This window comes from Hydra vulgaris, chromosome 15 (assembly GCF_038396675.1).
Source record: "Hydra vulgaris chromosome 15, alternate assembly HydraT2T_AEP".
Lineage (NCBI taxonomy): Eukaryota > Metazoa > Cnidaria > Hydrozoa > Anthoathecata > Hydridae > Hydra > Hydra vulgaris.
The window spans coordinates 55405339-55423419 of record NC_088934.1 but is presented as its reverse complement, the minus strand read 5'-3'; the positions used below and the strand labels follow the sequence as shown (position 1 = coordinate 55423419).

At 31.1% G+C, this 18081-nt stretch overlaps 2 protein-coding genes across 2 annotated transcripts; one reads left to right on the top strand and one right to left on the bottom strand.

Annotated features, from left to right (window-relative positions):
• Positions 1-651: 651 nt before the first annotated feature.
• On the bottom strand, positions 652-9163 carry LOC100197788 (uncharacterized). Its single transcript, XM_065818839.1, has 2 exons — positions 8554-9163; positions 652-1492 (listed from the first exon to the last, which is right to left on the bottom strand). The coding sequence occupies exons 1-2, from the start codon at positions 9041-9043 to the stop codon at positions 714-716; spliced, it is 1269 nt and encodes a 422-aa protein (XP_065674911.1). The 5' UTR covers positions 9044-9163; the 3' UTR covers positions 652-713.
• A 520-nt stretch (positions 9164-9683) lies between these two features.
• Positions 9684-15580, top strand: LOC136091364 (uncharacterized). Its single transcript, XM_065818838.1, has 2 exons — positions 9684-10152; positions 10870-15580. The coding sequence occupies exon 2, from the start codon at positions 10884-10886 to the stop codon at positions 13881-13883; it is 3000 nt and encodes a 999-aa protein (XP_065674910.1). The 5' UTR covers positions 9684-10152; positions 10870-10883; the 3' UTR covers positions 13884-15580.
• The last annotated feature ends 2501 nt before the right edge of the window (positions 15581-18081 follow it).

The window sequence follows — 18081 nt, the reverse complement described above, 5'->3', positions numbered from 1 at the left end:
TAAATTGACGGCGCCCTTAGGCATTTGAAGATTTGTCGCCCAAAGGTTCGTAATAACTTAAAAAATACATATCTACACTAAAAACTAAAACTTTTCTAAGAAAATAAAAACCAATGGCCAATTTGGTTGGCTCAGTTACTCCGTTGCCTAGAATTGCTTTATGGCAAATGCGCCTCTGAGTATAAGTATAAGTTTAACTTAGTTATACAAATTATTATTATAAAAAGGTTTTCATCCACAACATGATTAAAGTCATTTTCAACAGCTTGCTTCAAGAACTAATAATTTGAAATATCAAGACTCACGAAAGAGAATTATAAGTCATTAAGAAACATTCAAAATAATCTGTCATTCATTAATTTGGGTTTCATTTGTTGAAGATAATGAAATTATTATCAATATAATTTAGTAAAAAACCACGTAAATGCTACAAATTGATTTAAAAAAAAAAAAAAATCAAATTTACATAAAAGCAAACTTATAAAAAAGTTAACAATCTTTCTGAAAGTTACTTATTTCAAATATCAAAAAAGCCGCTGGCTCGTATCTTATAAAGTCCAGTGGTGGCTTTTTAGGTTTAAAATACGTTTCCAAATGTTTTTTTCTTACTTTATCTAAACCAAGAAAAAAAAAAAGTCTAAAACAAAAACAAACTTTAAAAAAATTTATTACTCGACTAAATATTTATATTCATTAATTTTAAGTAAATTTTGTTAACCCATTTGACCAAATGATTTTGTAAACACTTCATATCGTTGTAACTCCTCGCAAGAGATTGTCCGTTGATTAAGTTTTAAGGATTTTCTTATATCTTGATAAGTAACTGATCTTGGCTGAACCTTTTCTTTTGGTAAGTTTTTTAAATGCAAGTTTACAGCACCAAGTTCATTTTCCTCTGCTGGTCTTAGGAATGTTTTGTCGTCGCTCCATTTCCACAATACTGTTTCTTGCAGATCACGAATCGGTTCTAGAAGAGCATCTGCTATGCATGTTGCTAAATCACTACCAGAATATCCTTCTGTAAGATCAAGCAACCGCTGCCATTCTTCAGCCTTAAGATTAACACAGGAATCCCCCAAGTGTATTTTGAAAAGTTGTCTTCGAGATTCAATATCTGGCAGAGCAATAAAAATGCGCTTCTCAAAACGTCGAAGAAATGCCGTATCTAATTCCCAAGGACAATTAGTTGCACATAGAAAGAATATATCTGCCTCGCTCACTCTATTAGCTCCTTCAATTTGTTTTAAAAGTTCAGTTTTAACTCGCCTTGTAGTTTCAGCTTCTTTGGAATCTCTTTTTCGACATAAACTATCGATTTCATCAATAAAAATAACAGAGCGTGTGCTTCGTGTTCGCGCGTGCGTAAAAAGTTCTTTAATCAGCTTTTCGCTCTCACCAAACCAACTTGACAAAAGATCTGAGCTTGTTACTGAGTAAAATGTACACTCTATCTCACATGAAACCGCTTGAGCCATACGTGACTTTCCTGTCCCTAAATTTATAAAATATACATATAATCTATATTTGTTTTCATTATCCAATCGAATAAGATTATTGATAGATATATTTTTGATATTAATGGTAACTTTAATATCAAAAATATATGGTAATATAAAAGCAAAACATTTAGTTAAAATAGATGTTTTGCTTTTTAAAATGTTTTTTAAAACTTCATTGAAATTAGAGAAAACTTAGACCTTTTTGTGTAAAATTACATAAATTACAAAAAAATTAGAAATATAGAATAGGCGGCAAAAGAGAGACGTCTATCAATGAGCTCTGAGAGTATCCATAACTCTTTATATATAGCATACATAGGTTAACTACAATTTCAATCTTCTACCGTTTTCCAGTAAATCTTTTAACGCTTCATGAAAAACGCAAAAAAAATGTTAGCTTCTAACGGAATTTTCATATGATTAGAAATTTTTTTACATTAAAAAAAATTTAATTTAGACCAATTTTTTAGCATTGTGAATGTTAATGTATTTACGTAAATGATAAGTTAATTTTTCGCTCTGTTTATGTTCATAAATTTTGTTAAATTTAGTTTGTAATTTTCGCCCTTAAGTCTCCGTTACTTCATATAAATTATAAAGGCTTTTGAATAAGACAAAACTTATTTATAAAAATTATTAGTCTTATAAAATAAATTCCTCAACATGTTTTTAGGGCCGACTACATGGGTTTCAAAGTGGAGGGGCACAATCGTCAATTTCTAAAAAAGTCCTCTATAATTAGAAATTTCTTTAAAAAAAAATCTTTTGAAAAAAAGTAGGGGAGAGGGGGAAGGCTAATTACACATCGTTCACACCGGAGATAAACACATTTTATTTTAAACGAGTTTAAAGTTTTAATGTTATAAACTGTATAAAACAGCAACAAAACAACGTAGCAAAGTTGTTTTAGATTACCAAAAACTTTTTATAATGACAAAACAACTTTGCTGGATTGTATTATTCAGCTTTTTACAATAACAATTTAATACGCTTTTGAAATAAAATGTGTTTTATCATCAGTATGAACGGGGTATTAGTTACTGTTTTATTAACATTAACCGATAAATTTTACAATAGTAAACGCTTAAAAAGTTCATTCATAAATATTCTTAAGTTATTTTCTATTTGAACGGAAATTTCCGATACCTAGTATTTAGTTTCCGATACCTAGTATTTAGTTTCCGATACATAGTATTTAGTTACGCTCGTAAAAACTGTAACATGCCCGCATTTTGAAATTTTAAGCATTCAAAAAACGCAAATAAATTTGGATGGTAATCTTTTTGTTTTTGTAATCAAAGCGTTTAAAAATAAACCACAAATTAATTTTTTGCAAAACATCCGCATTTGACATCTTATCTCTATTAAACTTTTCAATTACATTTTTTATAAAACTCTACGCTGATTATGCATTTTAAGACTGAAAATTTATTATTAATTAAAAAACATGTTTGTTGGTTACAGTATAGTAATAGTATAGTAACAATAAACAAAATAATAATTTTTTTTATAATAAACAAGAGTTTTATAAGTGGAACCTGTTGTCCCTTTGATGGAGGTTTGAATAGTCGTAACCAATTGTAACTCTTATAACCTATTATTATTTTTGCTTCAGTTATAATACTAATAAATTATTATAACTGAAGTGAAAACAATACAGGGTTTTAATTGCTCATTTAAAAAAAATAAAACTAATAAAAGTACTAATGGTACAATTTTCACAACAATTTATTAAAAGCATCAATTTTTTAAGAACAGGTATTTAGAAATAGTTACCTTCTTTAAGAGTACTATCAATAAAATTTATTTTTCTTTAGAATGCAACTACTCATGATTTTCAGTCTATACATTTAGTTTTGCTAAATTTTATACATGTAATTGGCCTGATAATCAGTTTTGATAATCAAGTTAGTTAAACAGTTATGCAAACAAAACAAGTTGATTCTAGAGCTGAACCTGATTTCTGTAAAGCTAAAAGGAAGTATGAGCTAAAAAATAATTAATCGGTTTTGTTAATAAGTTAGTATTAAAATATCTACAATTAAGGTAAATGTTTATTGTCAGAAGATTTGCGAGAATGATAATTCTATCGCAGTAAACTTTTTACTTCAAGAAAAAATTAGTTGAAGCAGCAAAACATTTTTAAATTAATATCAACTCAGATATGGATAAAAATCAACTTTTATATATTAGTTATAGCAGTTTAAAAAATTTGAAAACAGTAAACATTCATACTCACATAGAAACTAAGATCTCAAAGAAAAATTAACTTTATTAAATTCCACCCTATATTAAGCTATCGTCACCTTAATTTGAATACAACCAATCGAATACAAGAATTCATTCTTGTATTCAATACAAGTTATGTATTGAATACAAGTTATTTTTTTATTTAATTGTTTATCAAAGTTTTATTCAGTTCAAAAGTAAATTTCAAAAACATTTTATAATCTTTATGTAACAGTGAAAATTATAAAAATTGGTAAGAAAATAATCATACAATTCATTAAAAAAAAAATTATATAATTTTTTTTTTTTTGCGCCCCGAAAAATTGTCAAGAAATGACTAAAGTTGTATTTAAATTAAGGTTACGATTTATAAAATAGGTTTACTTGAAAAATAGAGATGTTTTAAATACTATTGAGACATCAGGCCGGGTGAATAAAAATGAGCAATTGCTTTTACTCAGTAGTTGATCAGCTTAACGTGAATAAAAACTAAGCAGTTATAATTAAATTTTTATTCACGTAAAGTTAAGCAATTTACTCAGTAATTGTTTAAGTTTTACGTAAATAAAAGTTAATCAAATTAATTAAGTTTTTATTCACGTAAAGCTGACCAATTACTGAGTAAAAGCAATTGCTCATTTTTATTCACCCAGCCTAACGTCTAGTTTTGAATAGCATCAAGGTTTTGTATTTCGGCCGAAATGGAATAGGATGTACTTTTTTCTGTGTTTAATGATAATTTATTAGATTTAAACCAATTACTAAATTTTTTAAACTAAATATTTGTAGTTTTGAAAAGTTCTGCAAAGACGTAGATGTAAAAACAAATTAGTATCAGTTATTTTCATCAGTAATAACACATAGTTGTCTGATTGGCAAACCAGAATAAAGCGACATTCTTATGGCATATTTTTCATTTTTTTTAAAGCAGGATAGCATCAATGTCAAACAGTGTCAAATACTTATGATTGGTCAATAACAGTATAAAATGCTTTTAATAGATCAATAAAAATTCCTAGATAAAAAAATTTTATTTTAAAAATAGTTATTTAAGCTATTTACAAGATATAAAATGTTCGCTTGAGTGTTACTTTTGAGAACCGAAATAGTTTTATAATATTTTTATCTGTTAAGTATTTATATAATTGAATCGGTGAAAAGAAGAACATTACTAGTCCAATATTTTTACTTCGAGATAATCAATGTTTAAGTTTTAAACAGTTATAGTGAAATAATACTAAAAAAAATAATACTAGTCCATCTTTCTTTTATTATAAAAAATAATGAAAGAAAGATGAACCAGTATTATTTTTGAAGTACATAGAGAGATCGACATAAGTTAAATGAAATTATTAACAAAAAGTGCAAATAACATAAAATGGACTAATATTGTTCTTCTTATCGCCAATTCAATCGTAAATTATTTGTTCAAGGTCTTCATTTATAAGCATTTAAAGTGAACAATACTCTAGTTTTTAATACCGGTACTATTTTTTTTTTTTTTTAAATAGGATAAAACTCCTGGAAATCAAACTTACTATCAGTGAACTGACGTGACAGACGTATAATTGTGTAACATTTTACGTCTATTAAAAATCTTTTTTAACATTCTGTTAGAGTATGCTTGGGAATATCTGTCTATTTTAACGTCATCATATTTTTGCTCATGAAGAAAGGTATTTTCCGTTCCGCGGCGTAAGAACTGAAAAGGTGTATTGACTATAATTAAAGGGTGTATTGACAATAATTTAAAAATATATAGAAAAGAAAGTAAAGACAAGTTCGTTAAGAGATGATAATGAACAAAATAATGAAACAAACGTTTGGGAAACTATTTCTAAATATTTATTTTCGCAGGATGGTATCTGATTTATATTTTACATAACTTTTAAAAAAATTACATGTTGCTCTACTATATTATTATTACTGATCTTTCTTCAAATCATGATATAGCTTGCCTTTTTTTTCATTAACGATAAAAATAAATGGTGTGAAATTCATTTATATATAGTTTCTTTTTATTCATTTTTTGCGGAAAAATTATATTACTTCACTTTAATTTTCCTTAAATAATTGCTTAACAGCTCTTCATGAGATTTCGCTCAACGATGTTCACCGTTAAACGATTTATGTTCATTTCATTCAACAATGAATGCCGTTCTAGTGTTATACGTGTATGATTTTTAGATACAGGATTTGAAAGAAAACCTTTTTTTTAACACCCATCACCCATTCACCCACAACATTTATCATTGGGCGTTAAATGGTGGAAGAATACAGCAAGAAAAATAACTTTTTATAAATGAAATAGTCAGCAAAAAAAACAACCTGAATTCGGCGTAGGAGAAAAACTTTGCTTATCTTTTAATGAATGAGCATCAATTCGTAACCGCCGCTACATTAGTAATAATTTACATGTTTAATTACATTACAAAAAGGTCAATTCTGGAATTTAATCTTATTTCGTATAACCCTAGCGTGCACAGAACGTTCGCTGGACGTCTAAAGGACGTCATACCAGGGTTGGCAAAAACCCGGGTATTAAAAAAAAAACCTGCCTAGTTAGTTTTTTTGGGTAATCTTGGGTTTGATTGGATAAATTTGGGCTTTTTTGGGTTTTTTTATTTATTTTGTATCTGTTAAATTTTGTTGTTGTTGTTGTTTAATGATATCGAAAATTAGTATAATTTTCTACTTTAACTTATTTAAAATATATTTTATAAAATATATAAATTTACATGTTATTTAATAATTTATAAAAAAAATTTTCCAAATTAATTTGAAAAAGATTTTTAAACATAATTTAAAACTGTAATAAAAAAATGTTTTTTACGGTAAACATATATGTATTGTTTTTTTTTAATTAAAAATTAATATTGTTTATAACTAAAAATGCCAATGAGCAATGGAAAAAAAAAAGGCTGGAGAATGGAAGTAAGTAACTGAAGTTTCATTTGAACTTCAAATTTAAACTTGAAATTCAAATGAACAAACTTGTTTCTCCGCGCAGCAACCTTGATTAGAAAAGGTTCGTATTTCGGAGTTAAAGAGTTGGGAGATGGTTGTAACCACAATAACGAAGCCTCCTCGACGGTAGTGGCCTTCTCAAACTTGGGAGGTGAATAAATAAAAAGATAAAAAAGTGATCTCAATCTATAAATATTGTTTGAATAAAAATTGTGATAATGTATTTCCAAACAATGATTCAAATATTTGTAAATCTACTCTGATAGCTGTTATTGTTGGTTATAATAGTTAATAATAATTTAGTAAACAATAATAGTTAATAACTAATTTAATTAATAATATAATAATCATAATATTAATGTTGGTTATAGTAGTTCATAAAATTATAAAATATCTAAAAAAAAAACCCAATAAAACCTCGATTGCCTGGGTTTTATTGAGTTTTATTGAGTGGGTTTTATAATGCCAACCTTGCGTCATACGAATTTGTGAAATCAATAAGACGTTCTGCAGACTTCTTATGGACGTCTGTGCCTGTCAGGACAGGATCAATAATTTTAAGTTTATTGAGCTGTTAGAAAAAAAAGCTGGCAGAACACGGACGTGATGAAAAGATTTTGTCGGTAATGTGACTGACAGAACAACGTCATTAAAAAAAAACTTGAAAATGATTACCTGTCAACAATTATGTTTTGCAAACAAATGTAACTGGACATTATTTAGGTCGAAATCAGAAGAAAAAAGTTTAAAAGAAATAGATTAACAGATTGAAGTAAACGAACAATTAAAAATAAAACACAATTTTTTAGACAGTAACTCTTGTGAGAGGATTTATCTGACAACAAAAAAATCCTTTGATTCTAATAATAATATGCATTGAGGGAATCAATGTGATGAAGAAAGCGCGAGAAAGTGCGAGGTATGTGCGAGAAATGTGATGTGAAATATGTTGAAGAAAGATGTTACTGAAGAAAGTGCAAGAAATGTGATGTTGCTGAAGAATATGCGAGATATGTGATGTTACTGAGGTAAGAGGTCGTCCACAAATTACGTCACGAAATTTTCTACCGTTTTTGATCACTTTCCCATCCTTCGTCACGACATCGTAACTCTTTAGTAACAAGTTTCATGAGTCGTCACAAAAACACTAACTCTGCTATTGCGGTGTAAAATTTACATCACAATAGCAGCGCAATATTATTCTTTTACAATGCAGTGTAATAGAAAAAATATATAAAAATATATACCCCACGTTTATTTATACTCTTAATTTGGATACATTGAACATGATCTTTTTGAATCTTGAAAAAATTTTCATAATAGAATATCATCTGCAGCTTAAAGAGTTTTAAAACAAAAAAGAAGAAAGAGGAAAAAAGACTTCTTTCAATATTCTTAGGGTTTTAACAACATTCTACCTTTTAGTAATTTCAAACAAAGTAAAATTGCTTAAATGTAAGAGATATGCTGCATCTTGGAAAGCAAATCAATAAAACTAATAATACATCAGGTACTTTGTTATTGATCCTAGAGCCTCAATTATTTGCCGGGTATCCGGATGCTTACACAACTCATCAGAGAGCAGAAATAAGCTGAATCCTGAAAAGACAATTTTATTCGTTAACTGAAAGTTTTTTTGTTTTTAATGTTTCGAAAAGTTTTTGGTTCGGGAAAGGGAGGTGATTTTGTAATAAATAATGTGCACGTATGCAGGTGGGATTATCGTTGAAGGCATACAAGTGCGTACAAGGGGTAGGGCTCTAAATGGGTTTACTGCGTTCGTATTTTGTGGATGCCCCCTTTATTATACAATTAGTTTGCACGAAAGTTATAGATAAACACAACAATATTAGGTTACCTGGAGGTCCGTATAATAAAATGCTCCTCCACGGCTTTCGTTTACCAGTAAATAAGTGTGGATATTGCAATGGTAAAACAACTGCCTCTTTTAAAAGCGTTTTTGCCTCGTCAAGTCCGGCGATGTCATCAAAAGTAATGGTTCCTTGTTTAAAAATTGTACTTTCTATAACAGAATCTCTTTGAGCATCTGTACTGTTACTTTCAGAGAGAGGATTTTCATTAACTGAATTTTTAGGTTTAGTTGAATCGTTAGATTTTTCAGACAAATACCTCAACATATTCTGGGCTTCGATTAAACTAGCTTTCATAAAACTATTTATGTTTAGTTCGTCATCTTTTTCAATAATTTGTTGCAGTTTTAACCAACCAAGTTGTAATTTATCAATACAATTAATTTTTGAACAGTTATTTCTCTGTTCAAATACTGTTAACGCTATTGATTCAAGAAATGTCGCCGCTTCCGAATATAAATCGAAATGATTTTCCATTAAAAATTATTTTTCATTTTTATACGTTTTAAAGCGTTTAAAAAGTTAAAAAATTTATTTGATAGAACAAATTATTTCAATAAAATTTTAAAACTTAAACGATAAATAGAACGTGAGAATGACATTCGGCTTTTCTTGGCAAAAAATCTATTTATGAAATAGAACGTGAGAATTCGCACAACTTTTGACTGAAGTTGCTTATGAGAAAATATTGTCAAAGAAACTGACAATAGTAGCATCGTAAAAAAATCTGTGCTTAATGACTACAGAATTAATAACCAAACGAGAAAAAATCGGTCCTAACTGTTGTAAAAATTTTAAATTAAAACAAAATATGAGTAGCATTAAAAACGAGAAAAAAAACAAAATTTTTTGAACGTCTAAAAGTTCAAACAAATCAAAAGGAACAAAGATTCAAACAAAAAAGCAAATAAAAAAAAACAAAATACTCAATGATCTTTTATAGTGCAGTCGGTTGATGCTTTTTTACGTAACAATATTTCACTGCCGGACACCAACAAATCCTTTTGCACAACTTAAGTTTATATATTCCTGTATGTAAAACAATCGAGACACAAACCGTTAAGCGAATAAAATTGGTTAAATTGGTCTTTAAAGATAAGAAAGATTTGTATCTTGTTGACGCCATTATATTACGTCACGGTCGTAGTAATAACCAAATTCGGACGAATAACGGACGAATAAATAAAAACATGGCACGTTGTTAATGATTGAACTTTGCAATGACATCGCAAACGGTGGACACTTTTTATTAACAACTATAAATAATTTTTTAAAGAGTGAAAAAAGAAAAAGAAAAATCAATAAATCAGGAGATATTTTGCTTTAGTTTTTCAAAAATATAATCAATTATAAAGAAAAAACGAAATATCTAAAAAGAAGAAAAAAGAACGAACTATTTGAAAGGATATAAAATAAACAACAAAAGTAACGAAAATAATAATAAACAAAAAAAAGTTTAAAAATGAATGAAAAAGGAAAGAAAACATTCGAAAATTTGGGAAAACTCGGCATAACAAGATTTTATATTGTTTTTACTTTTTTCATATTTCGTTAGTTATTCATTTCATATTATGATTTATTTTAAGGTAGTTTTATTTAGCTATGCAATGATGTTTTCCGTTATGTAATGATATTTTCTTTTCTTTAGTTTTTAGTATATGTAGTGCATATAGCTTTACTTATTATTTGTTGCTAATCATTAAAATCATTTGCTAGTTATTTACTCCATCATGTTAGTTTTATAAAGTGTTTCTTTTTTTCTTTCTATGTTTTATAAATTATTTATTGTTACTAGTTTGCTTGATTACATTATTATGCTTTGTACTTTTTTAGCGGTAGCTTTGTTTGTAATGTTTATCCCTTTTTTTGGTTTTTGTTTTTCACAGTGTTTTTCTGTTTTTGTTTTTTTTGTTTATTGTGTTATTGTGTTATTGTACAATATATTATGGTTTTCATATTTTAACAATTATGATTAACATATTTACTAAATCTATATAATTTTTTTAGTAGTAGTCGTTTTTATGTCATCGTTAATTGTTACGTTTTGTCAATTTTTTACTGTTTGTAACTGTAGCTATGTATGTATAAATGATTATTGTATAAAACGTAATATTGATTTATTTTATTTATTGTAATTACTGTATTACTATTATTATTATTATTACTATTAATAATATAATTATTAATATTACCAAGATTATTTGTATATATGTAAATTATTTTTTTAAGGTATTTACTTGTATGCTCTGTATGTTGTATTACTCTGTATGCTTATTTCGTGATGCGCTTTTCATTTCTTTCAGTTTTAATAACAATCATGTCTACCAGTAAAAGAAGAAAAATAGAGCTTGTTGATGTCACACAATTTCCTGAGGTACTTGTTCCTGTGCGTGATATCAATTGGGAATTGTGCATTTTGTGTCAGCGTGTTTCACCGGAACCTCTTATAATTCCCAAAGAGGCAGGTTATAAAACTCTAAGTGAAAACTTGATCGAGTTCGATAATCATGAAGCTTTGCCACCAACTATTCGCTTGGATAAAATAAGTGATGGAAAGGAGTTATTGCACGCATTAATTGTTAATAAGGCAAAGTACCACAAGCTTTGCCGAAACAAGTACGACTCTCAGAAACTGCAGAGAATCATTGAGAGAAACCAAAATGTGCAAGATGATTCTGAAAACGCCCAGAGCTCTGCTAGGTGCATGCGATCCTCATGTAAAGCAGTTGACATAAAAAGTTGTTGTTTGTTTTGTGATGGTGAATCTGTGACAGGCAACCCCTTAGTACAGGCAAGCACAAAAGAAATTGGCCCAAAAGTGTATGCTCTAGCCATTGAAATGCAGGACACAAATCTGCTTAACAAAATAGCAAACCAAGATTTCATAGCACTCGAAGTCAAATATCATAAAGACTGTTACAGGGGATTTCTCAACAGAGCCCGCAGTCATGAGCGCTCCTTTAGCAATGATGAACACAATCTCTATCGATTGACTTATGGCTCTGTCATTGCGGAATTGGTTAGTTACATGGAAGAGATGTTTATATATGGTACATCATCCCCTGTTTTTAAGCTGTCTGACATCAATAAACTTTGTGCAGATCGTATGTCGAGTCTCGGAGTTCAGTCTGAGTCTATCAACCGAACTAGACTGAAGGACGATTTAATTTCCTTAGTTCCTGGTTTGAGGGAAGACAAGTGTGGTAAAGAAGTCATCTTAAGCTTTGAGCCAGATGTGGGTAATGCCATACGCGATGCTTGCAACTTCAACGATATGTCGGACGGTATTTGCATTGCTCAGGCAGCTGGTATTCTCCGTAGAGATATGTTTAGAGAGTTTCCCAAATTCAGCGGCTCGCTTATAGGCGACTTTGGATCTCGTGATTGTGTGCCACCTTCCCTTGTAAATTTTGTTAATACTCTTTTAGGAGGCTACAATATCGACAATGGTTCACCTGCTTCCGCACCCGAGCAGGAAGCTGCTTATTCCATTGCACAGTTAATTCGATTTAATAGTGTAAAGCGTAGCAGAGCCAACAGACCTCAACAAATACGTCATCAAGCAAACCAAGAAACTCCATTGGCCGTGTACCTTGGTTTGATGATCCATAACTGCACTCGGAAAAGATCAGTTGTCGACAAATTGAATTCTCTAGGTTTAAGTATTTCATATGACCGAGTTCAAGAAATTGAATCAAGTTTGACTAATGAAAAGTGCAAATTTTATGAGCAAATAGGTCATGTGATACCAAGTTGCCTGTCTGAAGGTGTTTTTACAACAGCTGCGATAGACAATATTGATCACAATCCATCTTCAACTACATCTAACGATTCATTCCACGGCTCTAGCGTCACAATTATTCAGCATCCGGATACTCCCCATTCAAATTCAAAATCCACTTCAGATGGACTCCTTTGGTCTAGGAAAATCAATAGCAAATTGCCGGATACATACACCACTCTCCCTGCAACGAATAATGTTGTTTCCGAACCACTAATGACCACCGTGAATGCATCACCTATTGCTAGTGATCCAATAACCATTGAGCAGTTGACACCTTGGCTAAATTCTGTGCAGGAGTCTGTGTATAACACATCAACAAATAAAACTTCATTCGCTGCTTTCCATGCGGAAAGAAATATGCATCCAGCAACCTTTCCATGTCATAACATACTATTGCCATTGCTAACAGATCACATTCAGTCTCCAGCAACAGTACGCCATTTGATGGATGTAATAATAAAAATAACGAGTGCTGTCAATAACAAACAAGGTGCTGTTATAACTGGTGATCAGCCCGTGTACGCAGTTGCAAAGTATATACAATGGAAGTTTCCGGATGTTTATGGAGAGGATAAAATAGTCATTATGATGGGTGGACTCCATATTGAAATGGCCATTCAAAACATGATTGGAAAGTGGTTGAAGGGCAGTGGTTGGACTGAAATGTTCATAAAAGCAGAGGTTGCTAGCATTGGAAGGAGTGAGTCGCTGCTTAAATCGTTGCACATAAAGAGAACAAGATATGCGCACGAAGTGAGCCTGGCATCTCTTTTCATTCTTCGTGATGAGGCGTATAAGCTAGATTGTAAGGACTTTGTTGAGTCATTGGAAGAGTGGATTTCCAGGAAAAGCAACGAATCTAATCAGTTTCTTTATTGGCAAACCGTTATGGAGTTGGAGAGCCTGCTACTGAGTTTTGTGCGCAGTATTCGCGAATCAAACTTCGAGGAGTACGTGCGAATGCTAAAGCAGATTGCTCCGTGGTTCTTCGCACTTGATCTAACTAATTACTCTCGCTGGTTGCCGGTTTTCATCAAAACCTTGGAAGAGCTACCTGTCCGACACCCTTATGTGTTTGAGGAATTCAAAAAGGGCCACTTCACAAGTAGAAAAACTAACGCGGACTTCTCTGCCATGTCTGATGACCAGCTTCATGAACAGAACAACAAATTGATCAAGAGTGACGGAGGAGCAATCAATGTACTTCATAACGAAACTGCTCTTCTTAAGTGGATGGTGGCTGGTCCAGAAATTTCTCGAATGATTAATGAGTTTGAGAATGAAGTTCGCAGTTCCACTTCTTTGGGTTATCAACACCGTCGCCATCATGAAGACAGAAATAGTTTTCAGACTCGTTATCTTCATCACGTGTCTGAAGTGGTGAAATCTATGCGCGATGATGGGAATCCTTTTGCGGAGCAGTTACTGCAGACAGCAGACAACCATAAGATTATAATGTCCAAAATCAGCCGAAAAAACTGTTCAAGAAGCCAAGATCACAGGGCAACAGCAATACAACGAGTACGTAGCTGACCGTCTTGTGTCCAGACAAAAGTCAATTCATGAGCCTTTGAAAAGAAACAAATTTGAATTGTTCCACAGTTTGAAAATTCCAGGTTCCAAACATAAAACTAAAATCGCTGATCTTAAACATGACTCCAACTACTTTTGTAAAATGTATGTAGCAAGTCAAAATCGTGTTAGTGATATAGAGGATTTCTTTTCACACGAAAACAACCGTTATCCGCCGTCAATTTCTGAATTCGGAAGGAAGCGTAAGGCCACCAGCAAATCAGATGTCCTCATTTGTTTGGAACAGTATGGTAGCGAGAAACAACAAGACTTCAACCTTGACTATAAGGTTTCTGCTCTGATTGTTGATGGTGCAGCACTCGTACACATGCTTCACCCGAGATCGTCAAAGACATTCTCTGACTACTGCGAAAATGTGATTGGACCATTCGTGGACAGACTTCTGAGATCCGTGCAGCGCCTTGACATTGTTTTTGATCGGTATGTCCCAAAAAGCTTGAAGTCCGAAACACGGGAAGATCGTGGATCAGGGCAACGCATAAACGTCACAATGGGTACACTTATTCCAAAAAAGTTTGACAAATTCCTATCTGTGGACTTCAATAAGACGCAACTGTTCGGCCTTATTTCCAGATTCGTTTTAACGCAATCCGTAGTTGGAAAAGTTATTGTTTGTACCATTGAAGAAACTGCATGTGCCAGTCAACAAGATTTAGATGTATCGTCCATATCTCCTTGTTGTGCTGAAGAGGCAGATGGCCGTCTTTTGCTCCATGCTAATCATGCACTGAAAAATGGCAACTTAACTATAACTATACGCACTGTGGACTCCGATGTGGTCGTTATAGCTCTCTCTGTGTTTAGCCAGATGATTGGAGTGAAAGAGTTGTGGATTGATTTTGGAGTTGGAAAAGGAAGACGAATGATAGGAGTTCACCATCTACATCAACACATTCCAGATGGTGTATCGTCAAATTTACCATTCTTCCATGCCTTCACCGGATGTGACACAGTATCAACATTCTGTGGGATTGGAAAACGAACGGCATGGAAAGCGTGGATGAACTACCGAGTAGTTGATGCTGCATTTCACAATCTTTCCACGTCAGACTTAAAAAATGATGTCTTAACTGATACGGCAATGAAGGCCATTGAGCGATTTGTAGTATTGATGTACGATCGATCATCAACCGCTGCTGGCGTAAACGAATGCCGCCGTATACTCTACACCATAAAGAATAGAGCAATTGAAAACATTCCGCCGACTGCAGACGCTCTTCTGCAGCACACAAAGAGAGCAGCACTGCAGGCACACTTATGGAAACAATGCTTGTCTGCTGTTACTCCAGGATATTTACCCACTGAATGGGGATGGAAAGATACTGCTGATGAGTGCTATACACCACTTTGGTGCACTCTGCCGGAGATTTCTCGACATTGCCAGGAACTGATTCGTTGTTCGTGCAAAACTGAGTGTAAAAACTGTTCATGTAAACGACATGGTTTACCATGCACTAAGCTGTGTGCATGTAACGGCTATTGTTACAAAGAAACAAATGGTGATTCATATGAAGAACTAGAAGTTGAAGAAGACCCGGAATTCGACCATGTTCTCCAGATCTCCTTCCATGACGAATTGTAATCCAAAAGTGTATTGTAATTATGTAAATACGTAAATGTATGTAAATATGTAAATATGAGTTTCTTGTTACATCATCGAACAAGACGGCGTTTATTTTAAGTGGATGTCACTACTAGTTCTAAAGTTATGACCATTTAAAAACTTTCAAGATGGCCGATGGCAGCCATCTTGAAATTTCAAAACATTGATTTCAGTCAGTTTTATGTAACTTTTCTCTTAGAACAAATCGATGTTTATTTGAAGTGGATATCACTACTAGTTCTACAGTTATGACCATTTAAATACATTCAAAATGGCCGCCATTGGCCATTTTGAATAATTCATCTGTAAAACGATTCCAGATGCATAACAAGTTTGTGTCTTGCTATTTTTTTGTTGCTCATACGGTCCACTATCACTTTGCAAAGTTACACGCTGGTGTCCAGAAGTGAAATGTTTTTATGATAGCCAGCTGCACTATTTACTATATATCTTTACCAGCAATATATTAGTTTTTTTTTTAAATTAAAATAATTGGAAATTTGCAATTAAAGAGCGTTAAAGCTTCTTAACTAAAAAAGTTTGCAGATTTATAAGATATGTTTGTTTTGTAATTTTTTTTTAAAATCTGAACACTTTCAAAGCGTTTGTTTTTTATGTCAGCTTAGGTGATCTATTTTGACGATAATTCAAAATAAATAAATACTCATAAACTCGGAGAGTTTAGTGTGAATAATAATTATTCAATTTAAAAACTATTGTTAATATGGTTGTCTTAACACTAGTAAGTGCCCCTGGCACTGGTGTGGACAGGTCCTCCACCATGGGGGCATGAAATTTAAAATTCATTTATTTAATGCAACCACTAGATAATACAAACACATTTTTCATTCTTATATGATATTTTAGCCCTGGCATAAATTTTTAGAATAAAATAATTATTGAAATAGTTAACAAAACATTCTGAACATGAAACATAGCTTAACCACAGTAGTTAAGCAATGTAACTTTACTACATTAAAAGAAAAATCCGGCTTCTTTAATGATAATCTCGACATCAATGCTTTCCAAGAGGTCATTTTAAATGCGCTTTAGAGAAAATTGAATTACGCGCTTTTGTTCCATTCTGCTAAGAAGCTAATTTGTTATTTGCTTAAGTGTTTATATTATTATATATATTTATATTAAGTGTTTATATTATTATATATATTTATATTAAGTGTTTATATTATTATTATATTATTACGTACTACAATATATATTATAGTACGTAACCATGTACTTAGAACGCGACGAATTTCCTAAGCATCATCAATTTTTAAAAAACAATTCAAAAAATATGCTTGAGCAGAAAAATATAAAAAATTACATGTTTACATTTTATAATAAATCCTATAAAAACAAACAAAGCATTTTGAACTGATATATCAATAAATACCTAGCGGGCATAGAACGTTCGTTTGTCGTCCTAATGGGGTCGAACGGACTTGTGACGTCTGTAAAAGTTGTATAGAAGTCTTACGGACGTCTGTTCCAGCTGGTTATATATAAACTATTCATTACATTTATTAATTTTTATATTAACCTTATTTAATGACTTTTGTAATAATAATAATAAAAAAAGAAAAGATGAAAAACAAAAAAATATAAAACACTATTCTAAGTCTATTGCAATCTTAAAAACATTTAAGTCTACTGCAATCTTAAAGTCATATTGCGCTGATAGAGGAACTCGTGAGAAGATTTATTTTGGAGCTAAACCTTGGAGCTAAATCTTGGAGCTAAACTTTGGAGCTAAAATAATGAATCTTCTTTAATTTCTTTCTTAGGATGTTGTAATATATGAGCAGCCGTGGCGCAGTGGTTAGAGTTCTGGCTCAGAACCCAGAGGTCCGAGGTTCGATGCCAGCTCCAGCCATATAAGCGACATTGGTACGGAAGGAGGCGTGAACTTCTTGTTAAATGCTCTCCCGCGGTGCTCTGTGATAAGACCGTAAGGACTTCTGGGAGCACCTAAAATAACTACAAAAAAAAAAATAAAAAAAAAAATAAAAAAAATGTATATATATATCTGGTTACTTTATAAAAACAAATGTCATAATATTTATTAAACCAAAACTATATTCTGAAATTTTTATTGAAAAAGTAATTTATTAATTTAAATAAAAAACTACTTTTTAAAATTAATATAATTACATTATTCAGATTTGAAATAATGTTATAATATTTTGAATGTTTATATACAGTGTCCTAAAAAAGAAGGGATAGCATGATTTTTTTAAAAAAAGCAAAAAAATTCAATCTTTTCTCAATTATTTATTTCAAATGTGTCAAATTTACTTTTCTTACATTATATCTGTCATTAAAAATAAATATAAAAGTAAATATAAAAAAAAGTAAATACCACTTTTGGATTTGTAACAAAACTAAGAAATTGTTGAAAAAAATGAAAAAGTTCAACATCTTAAAAATAAATGTTAAACTTGATTATGGTTTCTAATTTTTTATATCTTGAATGATATACTTTATTTATATAATTTTACCATTTATTTTTAAAAAGTAATACATAATTAACAT

Coding starts and splice junctions, on each gene's coding strand:
- LOC100197788 (XM_065818839.1), bottom strand. CDS start 9,043: ATGGAAAATCATTTCGATTTATATTCGGAAGCGGCGACATTTCTTGAA. Junction 1,493..8,553: donor TTTATTATACGGACCTCCAG/GTAACCTAATAT, acceptor TTATAAATTTAG/GGACAGGAAAGTCACGTATG.
- LOC136091364 (XM_065818838.1), top strand. CDS start 10,884: ATGTCTACCAGTAAAAGAAGAAAAATAGAGCTTGTTGATGTCACACAA.